This window comes from Merops nubicus, unplaced genomic scaffold (genome assembly GCF_000691845.1).
Source record: "Merops nubicus isolate BGI_N331 unplaced genomic scaffold, ASM69184v1 scaffold16301, whole genome shotgun sequence".
NCBI classification, from domain to species: Eukaryota; Metazoa; Chordata; class Aves; order Coraciiformes; family Meropidae; genus Merops; species Merops nubicus.
Window position 1 is genome coordinate 716 of NW_008586445.1, and position 19,805 is coordinate 20,520.

At 43.2% G+C, this 19,805-nt stretch overlaps 1 protein-coding gene across 1 annotated transcript in view; it reads left to right on the top strand.

Annotated features, from left to right (window-relative positions):
• The window catches only part of LOC103780957 (catenin alpha-1-like), a gene marked incomplete at both ends in the record, with an annotated part of 14,069 nt that extends 280 nt beyond the window's left edge, over positions 1–13,789 (top strand). Inside the window, 4 exons of the mRNA XM_008948662.1 lie at positions 7,016–7,182; positions 7,876–7,995; positions 9,949–10,215; positions 13,586–13,789. Coding sequence (XP_008946910.1) covers positions 7,016–7,182; positions 7,876–7,995; positions 9,949–10,215; positions 13,586–13,789 — 758 coding nt within the window. The remainder of the gene's footprint in view (positions 1–7,015; positions 7,183–7,875; positions 7,996–9,948; positions 10,216–13,585) is intronic.
• Positions 13,790–19,805: the final 6,016 nt, after the last annotated feature.

Consider the following 19,805-nt stretch of genomic DNA (forward strand, 5'->3'; position numbering starts at 1 on the left):
TTCTGTGTCTCTCCACTTGCGTAGATTCTTGTCCTGTCTTGCTGGCTTCCTTGAGGAATAGTCTGAACTGGGCAGAGCTGGAAATTGGGTGTCCCAAGTCGAGAGAGAGAAGAAGCAGAAGGACTGATTCTATGAAGAGCATTTAAAACTCAGTTTGGGCTAAAAAGTGAACTTCCTCCCAGCCCGTCCCTGCTTATAAATGTTGTGGAACTGCATCTCAAATATGTCAATAACTTCAATATTTGCATGTGTACAAAACAGCATTGTCAGAGGAAGAGCTGAGTGTTGACTTGACAGAGCCGGGTGTCTTGAATATGCAAAATGTAAACAAGCAACAAATAGAACACGAGGACCTCGATTAAATATTCCAGGCTTCCTCCCCCACAGCTAGTGCTGATTTTTATCATTTTCTCTTTTACTTTCTTGGAGAAGACCTGCAAGAAAAGCCCATGGAGCTTACTCTAAAGTAAATATTGTTGCTCATAAATCATTTATCATTCTTCCAGTCATGAGCTTTTTCTATGCTTCAGTGAAACCCAGTCAACTGGTATTAATGGTGATGGCTGCTGCTGCAAAAAAAGAAAAACTCATTAGCATTAATTACTTGTTTGTAGCTGAAGTTGCACAGTGATGAAATACTAGTTGAAAATGAAGTTCTAGACGAGCCTGGTTGACAGACCAAAGAAAGATCAACATAAAGAAGGCTGCAATATAAGGGGCTAATTGAGTTGGCTTAATTTAACAACAACAAACAACAGCAAAAGAGACCCCTTTGTCCTGAAGCCTCTAATGCTTGGTGCTTGCTTGATTGCTGCTCCCAGCTGAGTTGGAGTGCAGCTGTGAGTACCTTCAAACGTCTCGTCGTGATATTAGGGAGCTGTACTCACTCCCCAGGCCCAGGAAATTCCATGAGCTGAATTTGTAGTTTGCTATTGCAGTGAGAAGCTGGTAGGAAGGAGGGACTGGTATGAAAACCTTCAGGATGCCCCTTTTGCTTGTTTCTTGGGCCCTGCTTGATTTTGAGACTACACATGGACATGATGCCAAAACCACCCTCCTCCACTGATTTCTGACAGAGGATGTGGAGCTGATAGCTGAGAGGTGCTGGGGTGAAATAACTTCCCACTTTAATGTTGCTTCAGTTCTTCCCTTCTTTGTACTGTTTGCATGAAGTCTGGTGCGTAGCAAGGATAGCTGTGTCTGTCGGCTGAAGTTGGGTGGATGGTGATTAGTCCCGAGTGATTCGGCTGAACGTGATGTAAGCAGAAGCTTCTTTGGTGTGAGGGTGATGGAGCCCTGGGGCAGGCTGCCCAGAGAGGCTGTGGAGTCTCCTTCTCTGGAGAGATTCCAAACCTGCCTGGATGCCATCCTCGGCACCCTGCTGTGGGTGACCTGCTGGAGCAGGGGGGTTGGATGAGGTGATCTCCAGAGGTCCTTCCAACCCCTGTGGTGCTGGAATTCTGGGATTTGTGCCCACTGCTGCTTGTGGGCTTTCACTTGCAGCAGGGCTGGGCTGCTGGGGCAGTATGACTGGGGATAAAAGCCCTGTTGTGATGCCAACGTTCAGTCAGGTTTAGCAGAGCAGCTCTTCATAAGGAAATTAAAACCCAAACCAGCCTTTGAGGAAATGAGAAGCAAATGGTAAAAAATGAGACACAGCAGAGGGGTGGCTTATTGCTGCCATGCCTGGGGGGGTGTTGCAGTTCTTGATCAACAAGGACATGCAAACTCTGGATGTAGTGTTTCCAGTATTGTGATAGACCAGCTGGACTGATGAACTGGGCAGACAAGGGAAGCGTAACACAAAGCCTGTGTGTGCTGAGCAGGGCTTCCAGGTATTGGTGCCTTTTGCAGCGGGGAGCAGAAGTGGAGAGGAGAATCTGGGTGTCTTGTTCAGTGGTGAGGTGATCACAAACTGGCAGCGTCTGTGTGTCTGGTGGCATCAGTGGGATTATAGATGTGTAGCACAATTAATCTCCAGCAGAAGACAGGAAAATAGAATTAATAATGCCTCTGTTTAGAGTATGGAGTGGTTTAGTTACCATAATAAAAAAAAGATGAATGAATGTAGGCAGAGGTTATGAAGATGATTAGGACAATAGATAACTTGTCTCATCAGAGAAAATTAAAATTTTTTTTTTAGCCTAGCAAGAAGAAGATTGAGAGGGTACACGATTTTAGTGAGCACGCTTGTTCATAAAATCTCATTTGTTGGGGTTAAAAACAAAGAAGTGGAAAGAGCTATTTAGAATGAATGATAGTATGGCCACGTACTAAATCAATATAAGTGGATCTTCAAAATCTTCCTGATTTTTACAATGGAAGAATAAATTACGGCTTGCTTTAAATATTAAATAAGTACATGAAATATCCTAAAGTAAGATTCCTGGCCCTTTAAAGCTTTGGAATATTGACAGCTTTGAAGATTAGATTTTTGACAGAATAGTGGAGGCAAAGAAACTGTTTTTCAGAATAGATCCCATGGTGGTTTTAGAAGAGACTTAGTAGTGGGAGCCATCTGATGTCAACGCCTTGGATTTCAGCATCCTTGCAGTGTGTGTTATGTTAATTTGCTGTTGGAGCTTTGCTGCGTAATAAAGGGGCAATGCTGGCCTTGCCCAGTCTTCTCCCTCACTCTAAGCTCTTCTCAGGGTTCTACCTTCTTACAGGCACTGAAGTCTGAGTGTACCTCGAAGTGGTTGGTTCTTCTGGTGCTCTTGAGAGGTGTTTTGGAACTGTAGCCGTTTCTTACCCAGTGCTTGGCACTGAGACATGCTGCAGATGCTGAGAGCAAGAAGGAGATTTCTTTTGATCAGGCTGACCAGGGCTATTCCTGGTCTTCTGGACTATTAATGGTCATAGTTTACTGCCTGTATGTGTCTGTATGGCAGTATCTAGGCTACAAGCTATGCTTTTACTGATCTGTTTCTTCCTGTGGTAATTTCACATAAAAGACCGAAAATTAAAGCTTAAAATTAAAAAGCTTGAGCCTGCGCATAGGATTTGAGGTATGAGAGTGGATGAATGGTCTCATGAGTCCTGTGGATTTTGATCATGTCTTACAGGTGCAAATGCAGGGAGTGAACCTCCTTATTCAGCATGGTGTCTTTCTGCTCCGTGTTTGAGTGAAGCTTTCTGAAAAACAAACCAGTGAGGCAAATTATGAATGAGCAAAACATTTTTTCAGCTGTAGTTCACAAAAGATGCGTGGCTTCAGGATTTCCAAGGAACAGAAGGAGGCCAGTTGCAGAATAACTTGAGCTCTGAATTCTTCTTGGAAAACTCTGTTGTGACCATTTAGCTTAATTTCTAGGAAGGTTGCGAAGAGTTCTCAGTTGTGAGAAAAATGTTTCAAGCATGTATCACTTGTATTAGAAGTAATCCTCCAGTCAAGGACTTTAGATCTTTTACAAGCTGTAACCTAAGGGAGCTCTGAGACAGCTCTTGGCAGACTGTAGGAGTGTTGTAGGCAGGATATGGGTTTAATTGAAGATTAAGGAGTTAACAGAAGCTTTTGTTGCCATAAGTAGCAACTCCCAAGTTGACATGGCATTATTGAGTGCCACAAAAATGAGCCAAGGGCTGGAAGCCCTCTGCTGTGAGGCCAGGCTGAGGGAGTTGGGCTTGGTCAGCTTGGAGAAGAGAAGGCTCTGGGGTGACCTTGTAGCCTTTGAGGACTTAAAGGGGGACTATCAGAAAGACGTGGACAATATTTTAGCAGTGCTTGTGGCAGGACAAGGGATGATGGTTTTAAACTGAAAGAGGGGAGATTTAGACTAGAGAGAAGGAAGGATTGTTTATACTGAGGGCGGTGAGCCCCTGTCCCAGGTTGCCCAGAGAGGTGGTCACTGCCCCATCCCTGGAACCATTCCAGGTGAGGCTGGCCGGGGCTCTGAGCAACCTGCTCTAGTTGCAGATGTCTCTGCTCCCTGCAGGGGGGTTGGACCAGATGACCTTGAAAGGTCCTCTCTAACCCAAGCTGCCCTATGGTTCTGTGATTAGGACCCATGGGGCCTCATCCTTTATGGTAGAAAGCAAGAAGGTGGCATTAGTGGTAAGACAGCATGTCTGTGTCCAGGATAGTGTAGCCTTGAAGCTGGTTCCGTGGCTCTCTTCGTTTGGTGGGGAATGGGAACGTCTAGGGACTGTGCTGGAGTGTTAGGAGCAGGCAGAGGTATGGCTGCTGGCACTCTTTGGCTTTCTAATCCTGCTGCCAAAGCAGCCTGGGGTCAGGCTGTGAGCTGGAAGGTGCTGAGGGGTACAGGGTGGTGCAGGGGCATGAACTTCTAGCTTGGAGAAAAAGCCCCAGGGCCTGTGCACGTCCTAGGTCCTCTCTGCCTTGTCTTGCCTTGCCTGTCTCCTCTGCTGCTTCCCTCCTCTGTCCATGTTCATGTGAAGCAAGCCCTCTCCATCATGGTCATCGTGTACCGCGCTGCTGAGGAGCGTTAATAGTGCTGTCTGAAAGTGCCAGCAGCCCCTGTGGGCACAGTGGGAATGAGACTAGAAAATGGTAATTTTCTTTTGATGGACTAAAATCTTACTATTTCTGAAATGGGCTTTGTTCCATTAGATTTAATTGAATTCTTAGTGCTTTATTGACAGGATCATAGTATGGCTACTCTTTCCTCTTCTTTTCTCCACTAGGCTTTATTATCTTTCCCTTGTAATATCTAGTGAAAATCTAAGGTTATATTGGAAAACCCGATTCCTCATAGAAGGATTTGTACCAGCTGTATAATCTGAGCCTTATAGTCTGACTCCTCTGCACTGCATTTCTTTTAACTGTTGAAATCCTGCTTTCAAACTTGCTGTGTTACCTCTGGTTCAGATTTGAAAATGAGGAGATTACACTGGGTCCAGTTTGAACAGCGAATGCACCCACACAATAACTACCCTATGTTGCTTTTTCCTTGTAAAAGAAGTCTGAAGGCCAGCTTTCTTTAATTTGCAGAATAATAAATATATATGCAACAACTTTAAATATAATCTTCCTTTAATTCAGGGAAGCTGGCTGTCTTTTGACACCCTGACAAGCTGTTTGAAATTCACTAAATCTTTTTAAGTCTCTTGTTAAAATAAAAAGGAATAGCATTTTATCTTAGGACTGGCTTGTAAGATTGCAGCTGAAAAGATGGGTAGAGGATAATTTTGGTTTTTAACCTAGTTAGCAATTTCTGAGATTCAGATTAAGTGAGTGGCCACCTCTTTAAACTGTTTTAAATAGGAAATAAATGAAAATAACACCCCTCTCTTCTGGGAGTTGGAAATGTGAGAATTTTACATATAAGTAAATAAGGGAGGAAATATTTGTAGTGAATTCTGGTTCTGACATATATCCTTAAATCCTGAGATTCTTAATCGATCTCATACTTGTGATGGTGACATTAATTTCACTCCTATTAGCCTCTTCCAGAAGGAATAAAGAAAGGGTCGTATCAGCTGCGTAGGGGGTTTATAATCTCACAGCTGGCTGCAGTTTTTCATCTCTGGAGATGCATTGTTTCACCCATCTGGAAATCTGAGGCTCTTAACACTTGATAAAATAAAGAGTTGTGTTCCTCAAAAGGTCGGGTCATGGATAGCTTCAGATTGATATTTATAACTGGTCAGGAGCTTTTTTCATATGTCACAGTACTGAAGTAGCATATTTTTTATCTTAAGATGTTATATGCCAGTCTTCCTTGTATTATTTAAGATGATGGAAGGGTGTTAGATAGGAGGGAGCATTTGAACAAAATTGAGACTCTTGATGTAGTTGCTTGGACAGGCTGGCAGCTGTGTTTGCGCTGTATTTAGCTATGAAGGTGGAAAGTGCTTGAGAGGCTAGAAACTCTTCCAGGGCAAGATATTAATTGCTTAATGGCAAGTATGTGGATGGTTAACCCCAGCCTCTCCAGCTGTAGGCATTTTTAAGTAGTTAAAATAGGGGTTAAAAAAAAAAAAGAGTTGTAAAAATGAAGTTGAAGCCCTCCCTGGCTGTGGGAGCAGGCGAGCCCTTGACCACTGCATCACCCTGAGATTTTGGTGCAGATCTTGCCCAGCCTCTTTTGGTAGCAGGCTCCGTGGAGTCCCTGCCAGCTTTCACTTGTGAAGCACCATTCCAGTTTCTTGTCATCTTACCTGAGAAGTGCTCTTTTTGTTTTGCATTTGACCACACGGCCGCTTTTTGGGAGAGTTTGGGAAGGTGCTGACACAACAGTTATAACACAGCTCGTCTGCTTTCTGGTCATCTCCAGCTGCTCACAAATCTTTGGCCCTCAGTACGTTGCGTTTTCCAAATTAAATCCTAGCTGCTCACCAAACGTTTCTGAAATGCAAAGACATCCAAAGACAACAACGTGAATTCCAAAACTTGCCTCTGTGTAGGAACTGTGGTACTGGAAGCAGAACGCTGCCCCAGAAAGCAGGGGGGAGGAATCAAAAATTTAGTCCTCTGTCTATCTGCAGACATTACTTTTATGCTTTGCCTTCTGGAGGAATTTCTCTAGCTGTGTAAAGTGGCCTTTGCTTTTCATAGTTAACCAATGGCATTGTTACCATCTGAAACCCAAATTCTTTGCTTCTGCACCAGATGCAGAGCCACAGGCTATGAAACGTTGAAGCATTTTCCGAAGCCGTGCCTTGCTTTGAATGCAAACCAGGGCACATCCAGCCAGGTCATCGCTCCGAGTTGTTTACAGTCCCAGGAGCTGTGGCGGTTCCTTCTGTGTTTACAGCCCTTTTCTGCTGCTTTCTGCTTAACTCCTACACGCACGCACATCAAAGCTTTTGCCGAAGCTTTGGAAACACTGTAGTTTCTGAAATAACTGCAGTCCTGTGTGGAACGGCGAGGGCAAGCTGAATTTGCCTCTCCAGAGGATTCTGGCCTGTTAAAACACCTGTACGGTTAGAAATAAGGACCGAAGTGTTATTTCCCAGCCCAAGCCCCTCGACCCTGATACCATGTGGTGGCCACGTGCCACAGTTTTGTTTTCAAGCCTTGGGTGTTAAACTGGGAGCCCTTTCCCCTCCGCAGGCGAGCTGATGAAGAGCGCTTCGGGGGAGTTTGCAGACGACCCCTGCTCCTCGGTGAAGCGAGGGAACATGGTCCGTGCAGCCCGTGCCCTCCTCTCCGCCGTCACTCGGCTGCTGATTCTGGCGGACATGGCAGACGTCTACAAGCTGCTCGTTCAGCTCAAAGTGGTAAGTGCAGTTCTTGGCCGCGCGGCCTCGCCCTGCCCGGCACGGCAAAGCCTGTGTGCTGACCCTGCTCAGCGGCTCACTTCTGGAGTGTGGGCTTTTTTTTTAGGGTTCTTCCTCCGAGCAGAACGTGTGCAATAGGTTTGTCACTTATTTTTGCACTCGTGGTCAGTAGCATTTGGTGTTGTCTTGCACTTTATTCTGAACTTCTAGTGTTGCAGCTAAATGTGCTGCGCTCTGCAACTGCAGGTGGTAACCATTTCTTTTCCATCTTAAATTGGCTTTTCTAGGCTAAATAAAACGAATGTGAAATGCTTGAGGAAGCCTTTTCTTCCCATGAGCAAGTGGGTGGGTAGGTGGTTTGTATAGAATTTGAAAAAAAATGAGATTCAGTACTGGGCCGGCTTTTGTGGCAGGGCTTTGAGGATTCTCCTTGTGCCCTTTGGCCACTGCCACAGCTCTGTCAGAGCCCTGGGCTCCTTCAGATGTGCGTACTTGGCTGTCTCTGGTAGCTGCTGACCAGGTAGCAGGGGCTAAGCCTTAAGTACTATTAGCCTTTGAAGTATCTCTCTCCAAAAATAAAAGGGGGCAGAAGAAGATTGCTTTCTCTGTCTGCTCTGAAGTACTTTCTGAATTACTTCCTGAACTGTAGACTATATTACTTGCGAAAACATGTAAAAATATATATTCTTTTAGGTGGAAGAAGGTATCTTGAAACTAAGAAATGCTGGCACGGAGCAGGATTTGGGTATCCAGTACAAGGCCCTCAAACCAGAAGTGGACAAGCTTAATATAATGGCAGCAAAAAGACAACAGGTATAGTGATGACAGCAGTTTCTTCTGTTTATTATTTCTTCTTTTTCTGTATAAGGAATAGATATACTTTCCAAGTACTGCGTGTTACAGTCTGCTGTGTTTAGGACATTTGAGCTTGCCTGGTAAGCGGAAAGTCACCTCGGCTGTAGTGTGCTGCTTCTGGCAGGATTTGGCCTAGCAGCATTTCCTTATGTTAATGCTGTAGTGGGAAATGCTAATGTTAATGAAATGCTCATTCCCAAGACTTGGACTGTGCATTATGAAGCAGTGCAGGTGTGGGTAAGGAGAGAGAATTGAGATGTCACTCAGTGCCTGGTGCGCTCAGCGGACAGACTCAACGTGGCTGCTTAAAACATGGTGCAAAAGTCACAGCTGGGCAGAGAATTACAGCTCTGTCCAAGAAAGTGGTGAGACTGGTTAATCCCCCACTGAAATGCCCATTTGGGAAGGGGTTTAAAATCATGTTTGTTCTGTGTTTGGATAGCTTGCGCTTAACCTTAAATTGTGTGTAAAATTTTTGTTCCACAGCACAGTTGTGACTCATTCTTGTGTGTAGGTAAGTTTTCAAAAGAAACAAGAGGTGTGGGCAGCCCCGTTTATCAGAAATAGCATAATTCTTGTAGAGCATTTTATGTTTGTTCTGCTACTACATACAAACCAAAACTGCTTACGCACCTCTGACACTGCTGGGCTTTTTTTGCACAGATTCATCTTTGAAAATAAACTGGCTACAGTCTAAAATGAATTGCCAGCTGGTTATGTATCTAAAATCTGATTGCAGTAAATGGGAGTAGGGTTGTGGTGGCAATGCAATAAATGTTCTTAAACTGCTTTGTGATGGATTGTTCCACGCTATGGGAAGTGGTTGTACTAAATCTGTAAATCTGCAAGCCTGCTTGGAGGGCCCTCCCTGCTTAGTGTGTATCTTACAGAGGTCATGTATTGCCCATTTATTTTGAAGAGTCTGTTGGGTGATTTTTTTTCCCCCTCTTCTCAGTAAAGCAGTTCTCTGCTTCATTTTCATCACCTATTCCTTAGATTTAAGAAGTAACTTTAAAATTATGATACTGCTAATAACTGTGTTCATTCTTCCTTTTATAAACGTATTGCTCATGCTGGACTCAAGCTTTATCTAGCCAGAGTGCTTCTATGGCAAAATGGAAGTGATGATGCTTTAGAGAACTGCAGCAGTGAGTGTTGGGGAAAAGACGTATGGACTTGCCTAGCTAATCTTAAATTAGTGGTAGTTAGTCATTGGATTAACTTTGACTCATTGGAGATGAACAAGAAGCCGAATGAGGTGATATACTTGCTCTTCTAAAATTAAGTACCTGAGTCTCTTGAGGAAACTAAACTCCATCTTGTAGGTGTGATTAAAGAAAACATTTTGGTTGTGAGTCTCGGAGTTTCAATTCAAGAAGATCTTGCTACTTGTATGCAAGTGCAAGACAAGATTACAGATGAAGCTTCTTGTTCATCTGGTATTTAAAAATCGGCTCGGTTCTTAAGTTATGTAAAAATGTAGGGTATTCTGTTCTGAGAGCTAAGGTTTCTTTGATTTTATTTTATATGTAATGCAAGCTGGAAGGAGTGGGGAGAAAAAAAATGTGTGCTCACAACTTCTGCATCCTCCCTGTTTACAGATGTTACCAGCTTTCCAGCTGCTGGTCCTCTGCTGTGGAGAGGAGCAAAAATCCAGCCTTGGATTTTGATTTGTCCATTGCACTACAGTAATATCTTTTGGTTTTGTTTTTATGAAGCTGTTGTGTTTTGAAATTAGTGGAAGAACTAACTAACTAACTTAAGACCAGGGACACTCAATCAGAAGATAGATCTGAGTGTAGCGGGCAAAGAACCCGTCTATCTTTTGAAGGTGCAAGGAGATGGCGTACAGCTGTTAAATGTGGGGAATGTTCTCAGATTTATTTTTTTTCTCTTTAATTTTCCTCGTAGGAATTGAAAGACGTGGGTCACCGTGATCAAATGGCAGCAGCCAGAGGAATCCTGCAGAAGAATGTTCCCATCCTCTATACAGCGTCCCAGGCTTGTCTGCAGCACCCTGACGTCGCTGCTTACAAGGCCAACAGGGACTTGATCTACAAACAGCTTCAGCAGGCGGTCACGGGCATCTCCAACGCAGCTCAAGCCACTGCAGCAGATGATGCTGCCCAGCAGCAGGGTGGAGGTGGAGAGCTGGCTTATGCTCTAAACAACTTTGATGTAAGTTTTGAACCCTTTGTTGTTTTTTTTAAAGAAAAAAGGTTACTCCAACTCTTGTGCTTGTTCACCTGATTTACTAGCAACAGCTTCCTTTTATTTATACTCCCTATGAAAGGTCATTATCTACTGAAATACACCGAGTCCCAGGTAAAGTAGGCTTTTATTTTTTAAGAAGTCTTTCTATAAATTAGGATTAATGGAATATACAAAGTTATATATGTGGTTCTTGGTGATTGAAGGCTGTCAAGTTAAACTAGCTCTGAAATAGCAGTTAGCCTGCTGCTACATTAGATGTAAGCCCTTGGTTTATTTGAAATTGATTATTTCATAATATATTTATGTAAGGTATTCTTGTAGGTGACAGAAATGACTTATTAAAAGTGAATAATGTATTTGGAATTGCCCAAACTATCTATTGAGAGGAATATGAAGTGGGAAGTTTAACACGATCTTTGGTTGGGAATGAAGTCGTTTCACACTGACGTGTTGCACTGATCTGTCATACTCTTTATCTTGCATTCAGTAAGTTACTGAGGACAGCCATGCATTTTTACTGAGAACACTTTCCTTTTGAAGCCAGTATCCTGTGTCTACCAGTGATTCAGTCTCTGAATTTTAAATGCTGTGGCACTAACTTACCTCTAAAACTGTCTATAATATTACAAAGCCATCACGGAAAAGACGTTTAATACTTCTGGTTTTATCAGATATTCATAGAATCATAGGCTGGTTTAAGTGGGAAGGGACCTTTCAAGGTCATATAGGCCAACCCTCCTGCAGGGAGCAGGGATATCTGCAACTAGAGCAGGTTGCTCAGAGCCCCAACCAACCTCACCTGGAATGGTTCCAGGGATGGGGCAGCAACCACCTCTCTGGGCAACCTGGAACAGGGGCTCACCACCCTCAGCACAAAAAAAGTCCCTTCCTTCTCTCTGGTCTAAATCATAGAATACTTTAAGCTGGAAGAGACCTTTAAGATCATCAAGTCCAACCATCAAGACAACACTCCTAAGTCCTCTGCTAAAACACAATCAGAATCTGTTAGGGTTGAAAGGGACCACAAGGGTCACCCAGTTCCAACCCCTCTGCCATGAGCAGAGACACCTCCCACTAGATCAGGCTGCCCAGAGCCTCATCCAGCCTGACCTTAAAGACCCCCAGGGATGGAGCCCCAACCACCTCCCTGGGCAACCCATTCCAGGGTCTCACCACTCTCATGGTGAAGAAATTCTTTCTTCCTCTTTTAGTTTCAAGCTATCACCTCTTGTCCTGTTGCAACAGGACCTGATAAAAAGTCCATCCCCATCTTTCTGCCATCTTTCTGACGGGCCCGTTGGAGCACTGGCAGGCCCCCAGAAGGTCTCCCCAGATGGAGCCTTCTCCAGGCTGCCCAAGCCCAACTCCCTCCTGCTGGGCTCCCAGCAGAGAGGTTCCACCCTCACAGCATTTTTGTTGCTCACCTTCTCCTTTTGGTCTTACCACTCTTGTTTCTTTCTCTGCCATGTGTCTTTTGCCAGGATAAAGAACGATTTGAGCTGTCCCTGTGCCTGATGTGAAGCCTTTCTGTGTGATCTCTTCAGTAACAAGACAATGTTATGATTGTCTTGCTCTTTGTGACTGTGATTTCAGTTTTAGGTCGGCTTTACTTAGTTGAACCTACAAGCGATGGAATTTAAGTCTTAAGAGTGTGCCTGAGGCCAGCACCCAGGGGATGGCAGGATTGGGCAGGTGTCTGTGGGAGAGGAAGCAGGTCCTGTGACAGCACACAATGTTAAGGACTGACTTGGGCACGCAAAATTGAAGAAGCTATTCAGTTCAGGTTCATGGAGTGGCTAATTTAGCTCAAACCATTTAGTGTGATTTCTGATCAATGGCCATATTTTACTTTATGAACTCTCTAGTATATGGCTGGAGACTTTCTTTGAGTGTTTGCAGTTCACGTGGAGCTTTGGAGCTTTTAGTTCCGCTTTGTGAGGTTCTCTAATAGCAGCAGGGCTTGTTCAACAGGCCAGCCCCAATATGTTGTGCGTGGTAGCTTTGTCATCTCACTCCTGCCAAAGGAGACTGACAAAACAAATGTGCTCGGGTTCTTGGCAGATGTTATCTCTGCACTTCATTTCCTGCTAACGTTTGAGTGTTATTGCGCCCTTGTAGTAGAGGCTTTGCACACACATGCCCCCCAATACTCCAGTGTTTTTATTGTGATGGTAAAATATTAAATGGCTACCAGAAGATAACAAAGTAATCATTATCTCTGGTTTTGACAGTGCAGTTCTGGAGGTGTAGCATGCTATCATTTTGTTATGTGCACGGCTGAAACTTTCAGGAAAAATGAGGAATGTGTTGGAGAACATGTGGCACGTTCTAATCCTGCTGTGAAGACTGCATGGTTACCCCATGGGGAGATGAATGTGCTGGCTGGTGGGAGAAGTTGTGGTTGTGATGTTGCTGTTGAAGTTAACTGGCGTACAGACTGTGAAAACTCCCAGTTCAAAAAAGCTTTCAGGCTTCTTTTTACAGAGTTAGCAACATCCCCCACTTCTACCCCTGCAGTAGGAAGAAGAACCAAATCTCGAAACACCCAAGCAATTTTTCCTTAAGAAATTGCAAACTTTTTTAAATTGATCACCTCAAAGCACCCACAAGGTGATAAACATTGCACTTCTTCTTCCTAGTGAACATCTGTGGGTGGTGGCATTGGCCCTGGAACAGCAGATGCATCAGTACTGCTGATCAACCTTAAGCTTCTCTGCATGAGCTCTGCTTACTAATATTCTGTCAAAATAACCCTGGGATTGTTTTCTGCCATGGAGAAAATTATTTGTGTACTGTTTGAAACATTTCTGTTCCTGTTTCACTTTGCTATTGTATGTACCTGCATAATGGTGAAGAGAAGAAAGACTGAATAAATGAGGACAACAGAGGGCTATATATTAAACCACTATATAAGGGGTAATTTGGATGTTTGTTTTCCTTGATTTTTGTTCTGATGATGGGATAATTATATCTGACAAGTTAACTAGTGAAGGCATGTCCAGATTGACATGTAGTTAAGAAGAGTTCTGTACTTTTGAACCTTATTTGTGCTGGCACATTTGGTTTTTGCCATTCATGTAATGAGGCTTCCTGTGGCCAAGTTTTGTTTAGCTGTCAAAGCAGCAGAAGAAATGACTAGCAATGTAATCTGCTGGGGAACCATTTAGTAATTCTACAAAAGAACTCATGAAAATCATCCTCAGTGCCAAAACTGTGTGTTGTTTGACTTTCATGCCTGATCAGGGGTTTGCTGTGAACGTTGGTGGTCTTCATGACTGAATGGTAACGTCCCACTCGGTCCGATTACTGATTGCCAAAACTTTTATTTAACTAGAAACAAATTATTGTGGATCCATCGACCTTCAGCGAAGAACGTTTTAGGCCTTCCCTGGAAGAGCGCCTGGAGAGCATCATTAGTGGAGCAGCCCTGATGGCTGATTCATCCTGCACACGTGATGACCGACGGGAACGTATCGTTGCCGAGTGTAATGCGGTGCGACAGGCCTTGCAGGATCTGCTTTCAGAGTACATGGGGAACGTGAGTAGCTTCTCTTCTCTTTGCTCAGTTCGTGTGGTTTTTAACTCCCTGGGATTATCTAAAATGGGGAGTTGAAGCTGCGTGTCTCAAAGCTGGTTTGTTCTGTTCCTGAACAGAATTTCAACAGTAACCAGTATTCATGAAAGGTTTTGTCAGGAGGCAGGACCAAACATACTTAAATCATTAATGATATTTAAAATTGATCTCTAGTCTTCTAGGGAAATATTATCATGAAGCGTTAATTCTTTGACACCGTTCTTATTCTGTGACTTAATATTGGTTTGTTTAGAAATTCAATAGAATTAGTCTGGTTTTCTGCCTTAGTTTACATACTATAACTTGGCTTTTGAAAAAAAGTAGGACATCTTCATTCCTCTTGAAGCTTGGGAAGTTTGACTGTGTCATCTTTTTAGCTCAAGGCATAGATTCTCAGAATCAAATCAGTTACTGTTGCTACTCAGTTTGGGTAGGGGTGATGTACAAAGTTAAATATTTGGTAAGAAAACCTGAGAACGATTTGTTACAAGTACTGGGCTCTGAGCATTTTTTTTCCAGTGTTTAGGCATTTAATGTGCACACAGTATTTGAAGCCTGAGACCATTTCTGCGGTTAGAGTCAGCATCATGTCATGCGGATGAGCTTCTGCCTTTGAGGGCATCATGATCTAAAACTAGACTTCCCTCCCCCCTGTTTTCTCTTTGTTCTTATCCCCAGTGGGGTTTCATCTGGCTAGCTCTTGCTATGTTGAGAGATGAGGTTGGGTTATCATAAGATTTAGACTATATCTAATCTTTAAACTTAAATAGTGTTAACTTTGATTTCAGAAATGAAGTTGCAGAAATGGCCAAAACTACTTGAGCAAACTATATGGCTTATAGCACTGTGGCAAGTAAAATTGGCTGAATAAATCTTTATGGGATGAAGTGAAGTCTTATTTATGCTTTTGAGCATGTTTGAGGTGAAGCTTAGTTCAGAGATACCCTTTTTAGACAGCTGAATTTATGTAGGAACATTGCTGTGTAATGTACCTTACCTTCAAATCTTTTGGTGAAATCTACTTCGGCGTAGAGTAAGAATGCTCCAAAGGCCGCCGCGTGCGGGTTGGGGCAGTGTAATTTGGAAAACAGATGAGGTGTGTGGTAGAGAGGAAATAAAACAAGGATTTCTGTTTACCAAAGGCAAGGACAAGGTAATTGAACAAAACTGAAAGGCATGTCTTGCATAGCCTTCGGGCTGAGCTAGGTACTTCATGTAGTCGGTCTTAATTGCTTGTGAAAGTAGCTTGTGCACAGCGTTGATGGTTTATAGAATTTAACACTGCAGCTGGGTAGCAGCTGCTAAGTTCTGCCATTTAAAATTCCTTTCAGAGCAGGATGTTCTATTAGGATACGGTGAGCCTGTAATAATCCCGCAACCAAATGTGCTGCTGGGATTGGAGGAGGCCCTGTCGACATAACTCAGAATAAAACATCCACCAAATGCTAATTAAAAATGTGGAAGAAGTGAACGCTCGGTCTTGCACATAAGGGTTGGTGCCATTTCTGTCACTGCAAGTTGGTCCATACCTGTTTAAGATTGCAGAGCTTTAGTTTCCTTTTACAGAAATGCCTATACTCCTCCTCCTCCTCCTAAGCTACGTACTGTTGTCACTGATATGCAAGTTAAAGTTATCACACTGAGATGGAAAGAATGTATTCCCTCTGTTATCTCTTTTAACACATTGTGAAATTAGTGGAGCATAGTGTATTTTTTAAAGTCACTGTTATGTTATGATTGTAGACAGTGTAGTTGGGGAAATGAGATTAGAAATTCAGTGAAATGGAGTGGAAAAAGCAATTGATAAATTATAGTGAAAATGTGGGATGGTGTGTAAAAAATCCATACTGAGGGTAGGAAAAAAACCTCAATGATTAAGCTGAAGAATGAATAATAGTTTGGAATCTAAACACTGAAAGAGGTTTGATACATCAACAGGAAGAGTAGGGATGTGCTGACTTACAGCCCTGGTGGAGGAACTGTCATATCATGTATATGTATGACATACCCACAGCTACATCTCCTCTTGTGCTTTTCTCCAGTCTGCCTTTGAAGAAGGAAATGAATCGGGCATTAAATCTGTTAATTGCACAGCACTTGCAGTGCATCATAAATCCTATCTGAGTGCTAGAAGAAGAGGTATTTACTGGCCAAGTGTGAAAATTCAGAAAGAAGATTGGATGAGGAATGCACTGGAAAGAGTGAAGCACAGGAATGTCTTGAGGCAGATTCCCTTTGAGTTTTAAATGTTTTCTGGTTTAGTGACTTCCTGTAGCTTTTGGGTTTTCTTTTGGATCGCTGGCAGTAAAAAGGCTGTTTTCTGGATAGTTTATCATAGAATTGTTTTAGTTTGAAAGAGACCTTTAAGGTCATGGAGTCCAACTGTTAACCCAACACTGCCAGGTCACCAGAGTTTCAGACCCATAGTTTAATGTCCTCTCTGGGTCTGTCCCCAAAGGTCTGTAAGTCTGCAAGTGTTGCAGGCTGCATTACAGCAGTGACAGAAGTTTCTACCTGCATAAATTTTCCATCATAAAGTGATTTGTAGGACTTCATGACCCCATTGCTGCATCTGCTGATATGGTGATGAAGCCTGTGACTGTGCCCCTAAAAGAAGGGGAAGAATTGCTTGCTCAGTAGTTTGGTACAGAAGTTCTTAGCTGCTGTGTGTTATTTCCTTTTCCACCTTGTACACCTATCTTGCCTGTTCCAAGAGTAGTTTTTCAACTTGGTCAAACTAAATTTTGTGCATCCAGGCCAGTATCCTGTCCTGGTCTGAAGTGGATCCTACAAGAAAGAACACAGTAACAAGAAGGTTTTTACCTACTTCAAGTATCCCCCAAGTGCAGTTTGGAGGATATACCCCAGGTCTGCAGCTCAGATACTTTCAGAGCTAGTGTTGCTGACTGTGTGTAATGGCTCCTGATGGACCCTTCCCCAGTTAATCTGGATAGTTTTTTTCTGAACCCTTATGAACTTACAGCATTCACAGTCTTAGTTAGCACGTTCTTCTACTTAAATAAGTGTTCTGTGAAGAAACATCTGTTGTTTTGACCCTCTGCCTGTTGTGTTGGACGTTTCCTCTGTCTTACTTAGGAAAGACTCTGAGCTGTTGCTCCTCATCCTGTTCTATGCCACTCATATTGTTCTGGAGCCATATCATGTAGGAGACTTTGCTCTTAGCTTCCCAAGAGTGAAGTGTCCTAGTTGTTTTAGGTGCTTGCCATAAAGAAGATACTCTACACCACCTCTGGGCATTGGCTGTGCTTGGATGGGATTGGTGGAGTGGAGTAGGACTTGGTGTCTGTGCTTATCTGCATTTCACAGAAGTTTGCATCAGCAGATTTTAGCCTGCCCCTGTGGACTGGGTGGTAGTTCATGTTCAGTGTGGTGGTGGCTGTCCCCTTGTTCAGACTGACTTGGAGACTTCAGCTCACATGGCCTGAAAAGACTCTGGGATAAGAGAACCACAGCACTTGAAGCAACCGTGACTGGGAGATGGGTTTTGAAAGCATCCTTCTGATCTGAGCCAAAATGCTGGTGTGGACATGTTCTGCCATCTTCCCCTGCATCTTGTCTGGATCTTCATGTTCCCTTTGAGATGTGGGGACCAGAACTTCATCTGCCGTTTTGACAGCGTCGGGGTATCTTCTGGGTTTGTTCTTTAGTCCTATAGTAACAACACCTAACACTCGATTTGCTTTCTGATAGCTGCTGAGCACGGGGGTGTCATCTCCATGAAACAGCTGCCATCAAGATTCAGCCTCTGATTCACAGTGGTAGGAGTCTGTTCCTATCAGTGTGGAGTTAGATGGGCTTTCCCTTGTGCATCACTTATTACCTATGTCCACTGAACTTCATCTGCCATTTTATTACTCAGCCTCTTGCTTTACAAGCCACATTCCTTAAAATGCCAGCTGTTCATCCCTTAACTGTAGCATCTCATCCTTTAGTTTTTCCCCTTCATCTTCCACATCCACCTAGGGAGAGCTGATTTCCATTATGGCTTTTGCTCACCTCTTAACTTTCCAACAGAAAATAGTTTTCCTTTTTAAACTTGCATTGCAGATCCCTCCTGAATTGAAGTAGCAAACAGGAATGTCTAGATGCATTTGATGCTTATTACTGGGAGTAGGCTTGATTCGTAGTGCTAAATGACAGAGCAAGAATGGGGAGGCCTAAAAAAATGGATTACTGATTCTACTTAGCATTGTAAAAGTGGAGTAGTCCAAGGTCTCAGATCTGCAATCAGCTGCCTGGAACGCAGTAAACTCAGCACATCAGTCGTAGCTGGATTTGTAATATAACTAATTGGTGGCAAGATCCATATCTTTGTGTGATCTGTCGCAGTCAGGCATTCTTGGTGTGTATTCTGTTAATTAAATGGAAAAATTTCAAAGCATGTTTGAGTTTGGTTGGACATTGATACCAGACTTAGGCAGGGGAAGAGGGCAGAACAAAGTGTCTACTTGAATGATGTTCAAGATTAATAATACACTAAGGAAGAGGTCAGTAAGAAAGTGGAGTGCAGCAATGTAATAAAATACAGCAGACACAGTCTCTTGTGTCTAGCTCCATACTCTTGTGAGGGCAGGCATGGACCAGTTGCAGTTCTCTCTCTGAAAAAAAGTATGAAGCAGAATTTTTTTTTTGAGCTGTGGTACCCGTTTGTCCCAGTGTTGCTTTAGCTCTAGCAGCTGGTGTGACACCTCCCCAGTGTCGAGAGCAGGTACAATTATTGTCAGTGTCTCTGCTTTTCTGTACTGTCAACTCTGACTCAAATTTATATGTGGAGTTTTCATTGCAGTTACATTATCTAAACTACTTCAAGTGAATGCATAAAAAAAGACCAGTGAGCTGATAGAACTGAAATATTTCTGCATTTCTGAGAAGCAGGTATGCAAAATAAAGAGGTAAGAAAATGTATCTACAGACAGAAAATTCCACAACCATTAAGTGGTGGCAGGGTGTGTGCTCTGTGCTGTCACTCTTGTGGGTGTTGTTTGTGTGGAATTTGGGCAACTTGCCTTGATTTTGGCTGCTGTGTTAAATATGGTAAACACAGGAGATTGTGGGTTTTGAGGTTGGGGTTTTCCCGTTGGGGTTTAGTGGGTTAGAAAGTGCGGATTATCCACTGGAAACCAGAAGTTTTCAGAGCAGAAATTTCCAGTCTGTTCTCATTTTGACTGTGTTGAATTTGCAGAAGACATCAGTTACCAAATTGACATGTGAGACTGGAAATAAAAACTTCCTTAAGCTTTTGACAGTCCATTTTTATTGCTTGTTCCCTGAGGGATGAGGACAGTTGGACTTCTTGGCATATGTGCTGGTTTAGAGCCATTCCGCAGCAATTCTAGTTAGAATGTGCAGAGAACTCTCACTGGAAGCCTGTTCTGTACCCCATCAATGTCTAGTGCATGAAGCCACCATTTCATACACACCCCAGTAAATCCCCAGTTTGTACCAGCACAAACTTTGTCAGACCCTGTAGTTTGGCTAGTGTGGAATGTGAACCCAGAGCCCCATTGTGCAACATGCTCTTGTACAATAAAATCCCTTGTTACTACATTTGGAAACGATAAATCATGTTACATAAAGTAGCTTGACAGGTCCTATTTCAATGGGAATTTTAATGCTTATGTATTAACATTCTGACTGTGTCCTTGACTGTCTGGATTGCATTGGAGGTGGTTGGCAGCAAATGGAGAAAAACCACTGGGGACTGGTTTCAGGGCAGGCATTCCAGGCACAGGTTATTTCAGCTGAAGATTTTGTCTCCCCCCCCCTCAGTTTCTATCTTCTGTTTGGCTCCACATGGTTGAGTACCATAGCTGGGTGTGTTTGGGGATGTGGGTTGTGTTGCTTTCAATTTTCAGTTTTAATTTCATTTACAGCTATATATCACAACTTGAAGGTGGTTGAACCCTGGGTTGCTGCACTATACTGCCTTAGTAGGAGCTCTGCCATGCTGGCCAGTGTG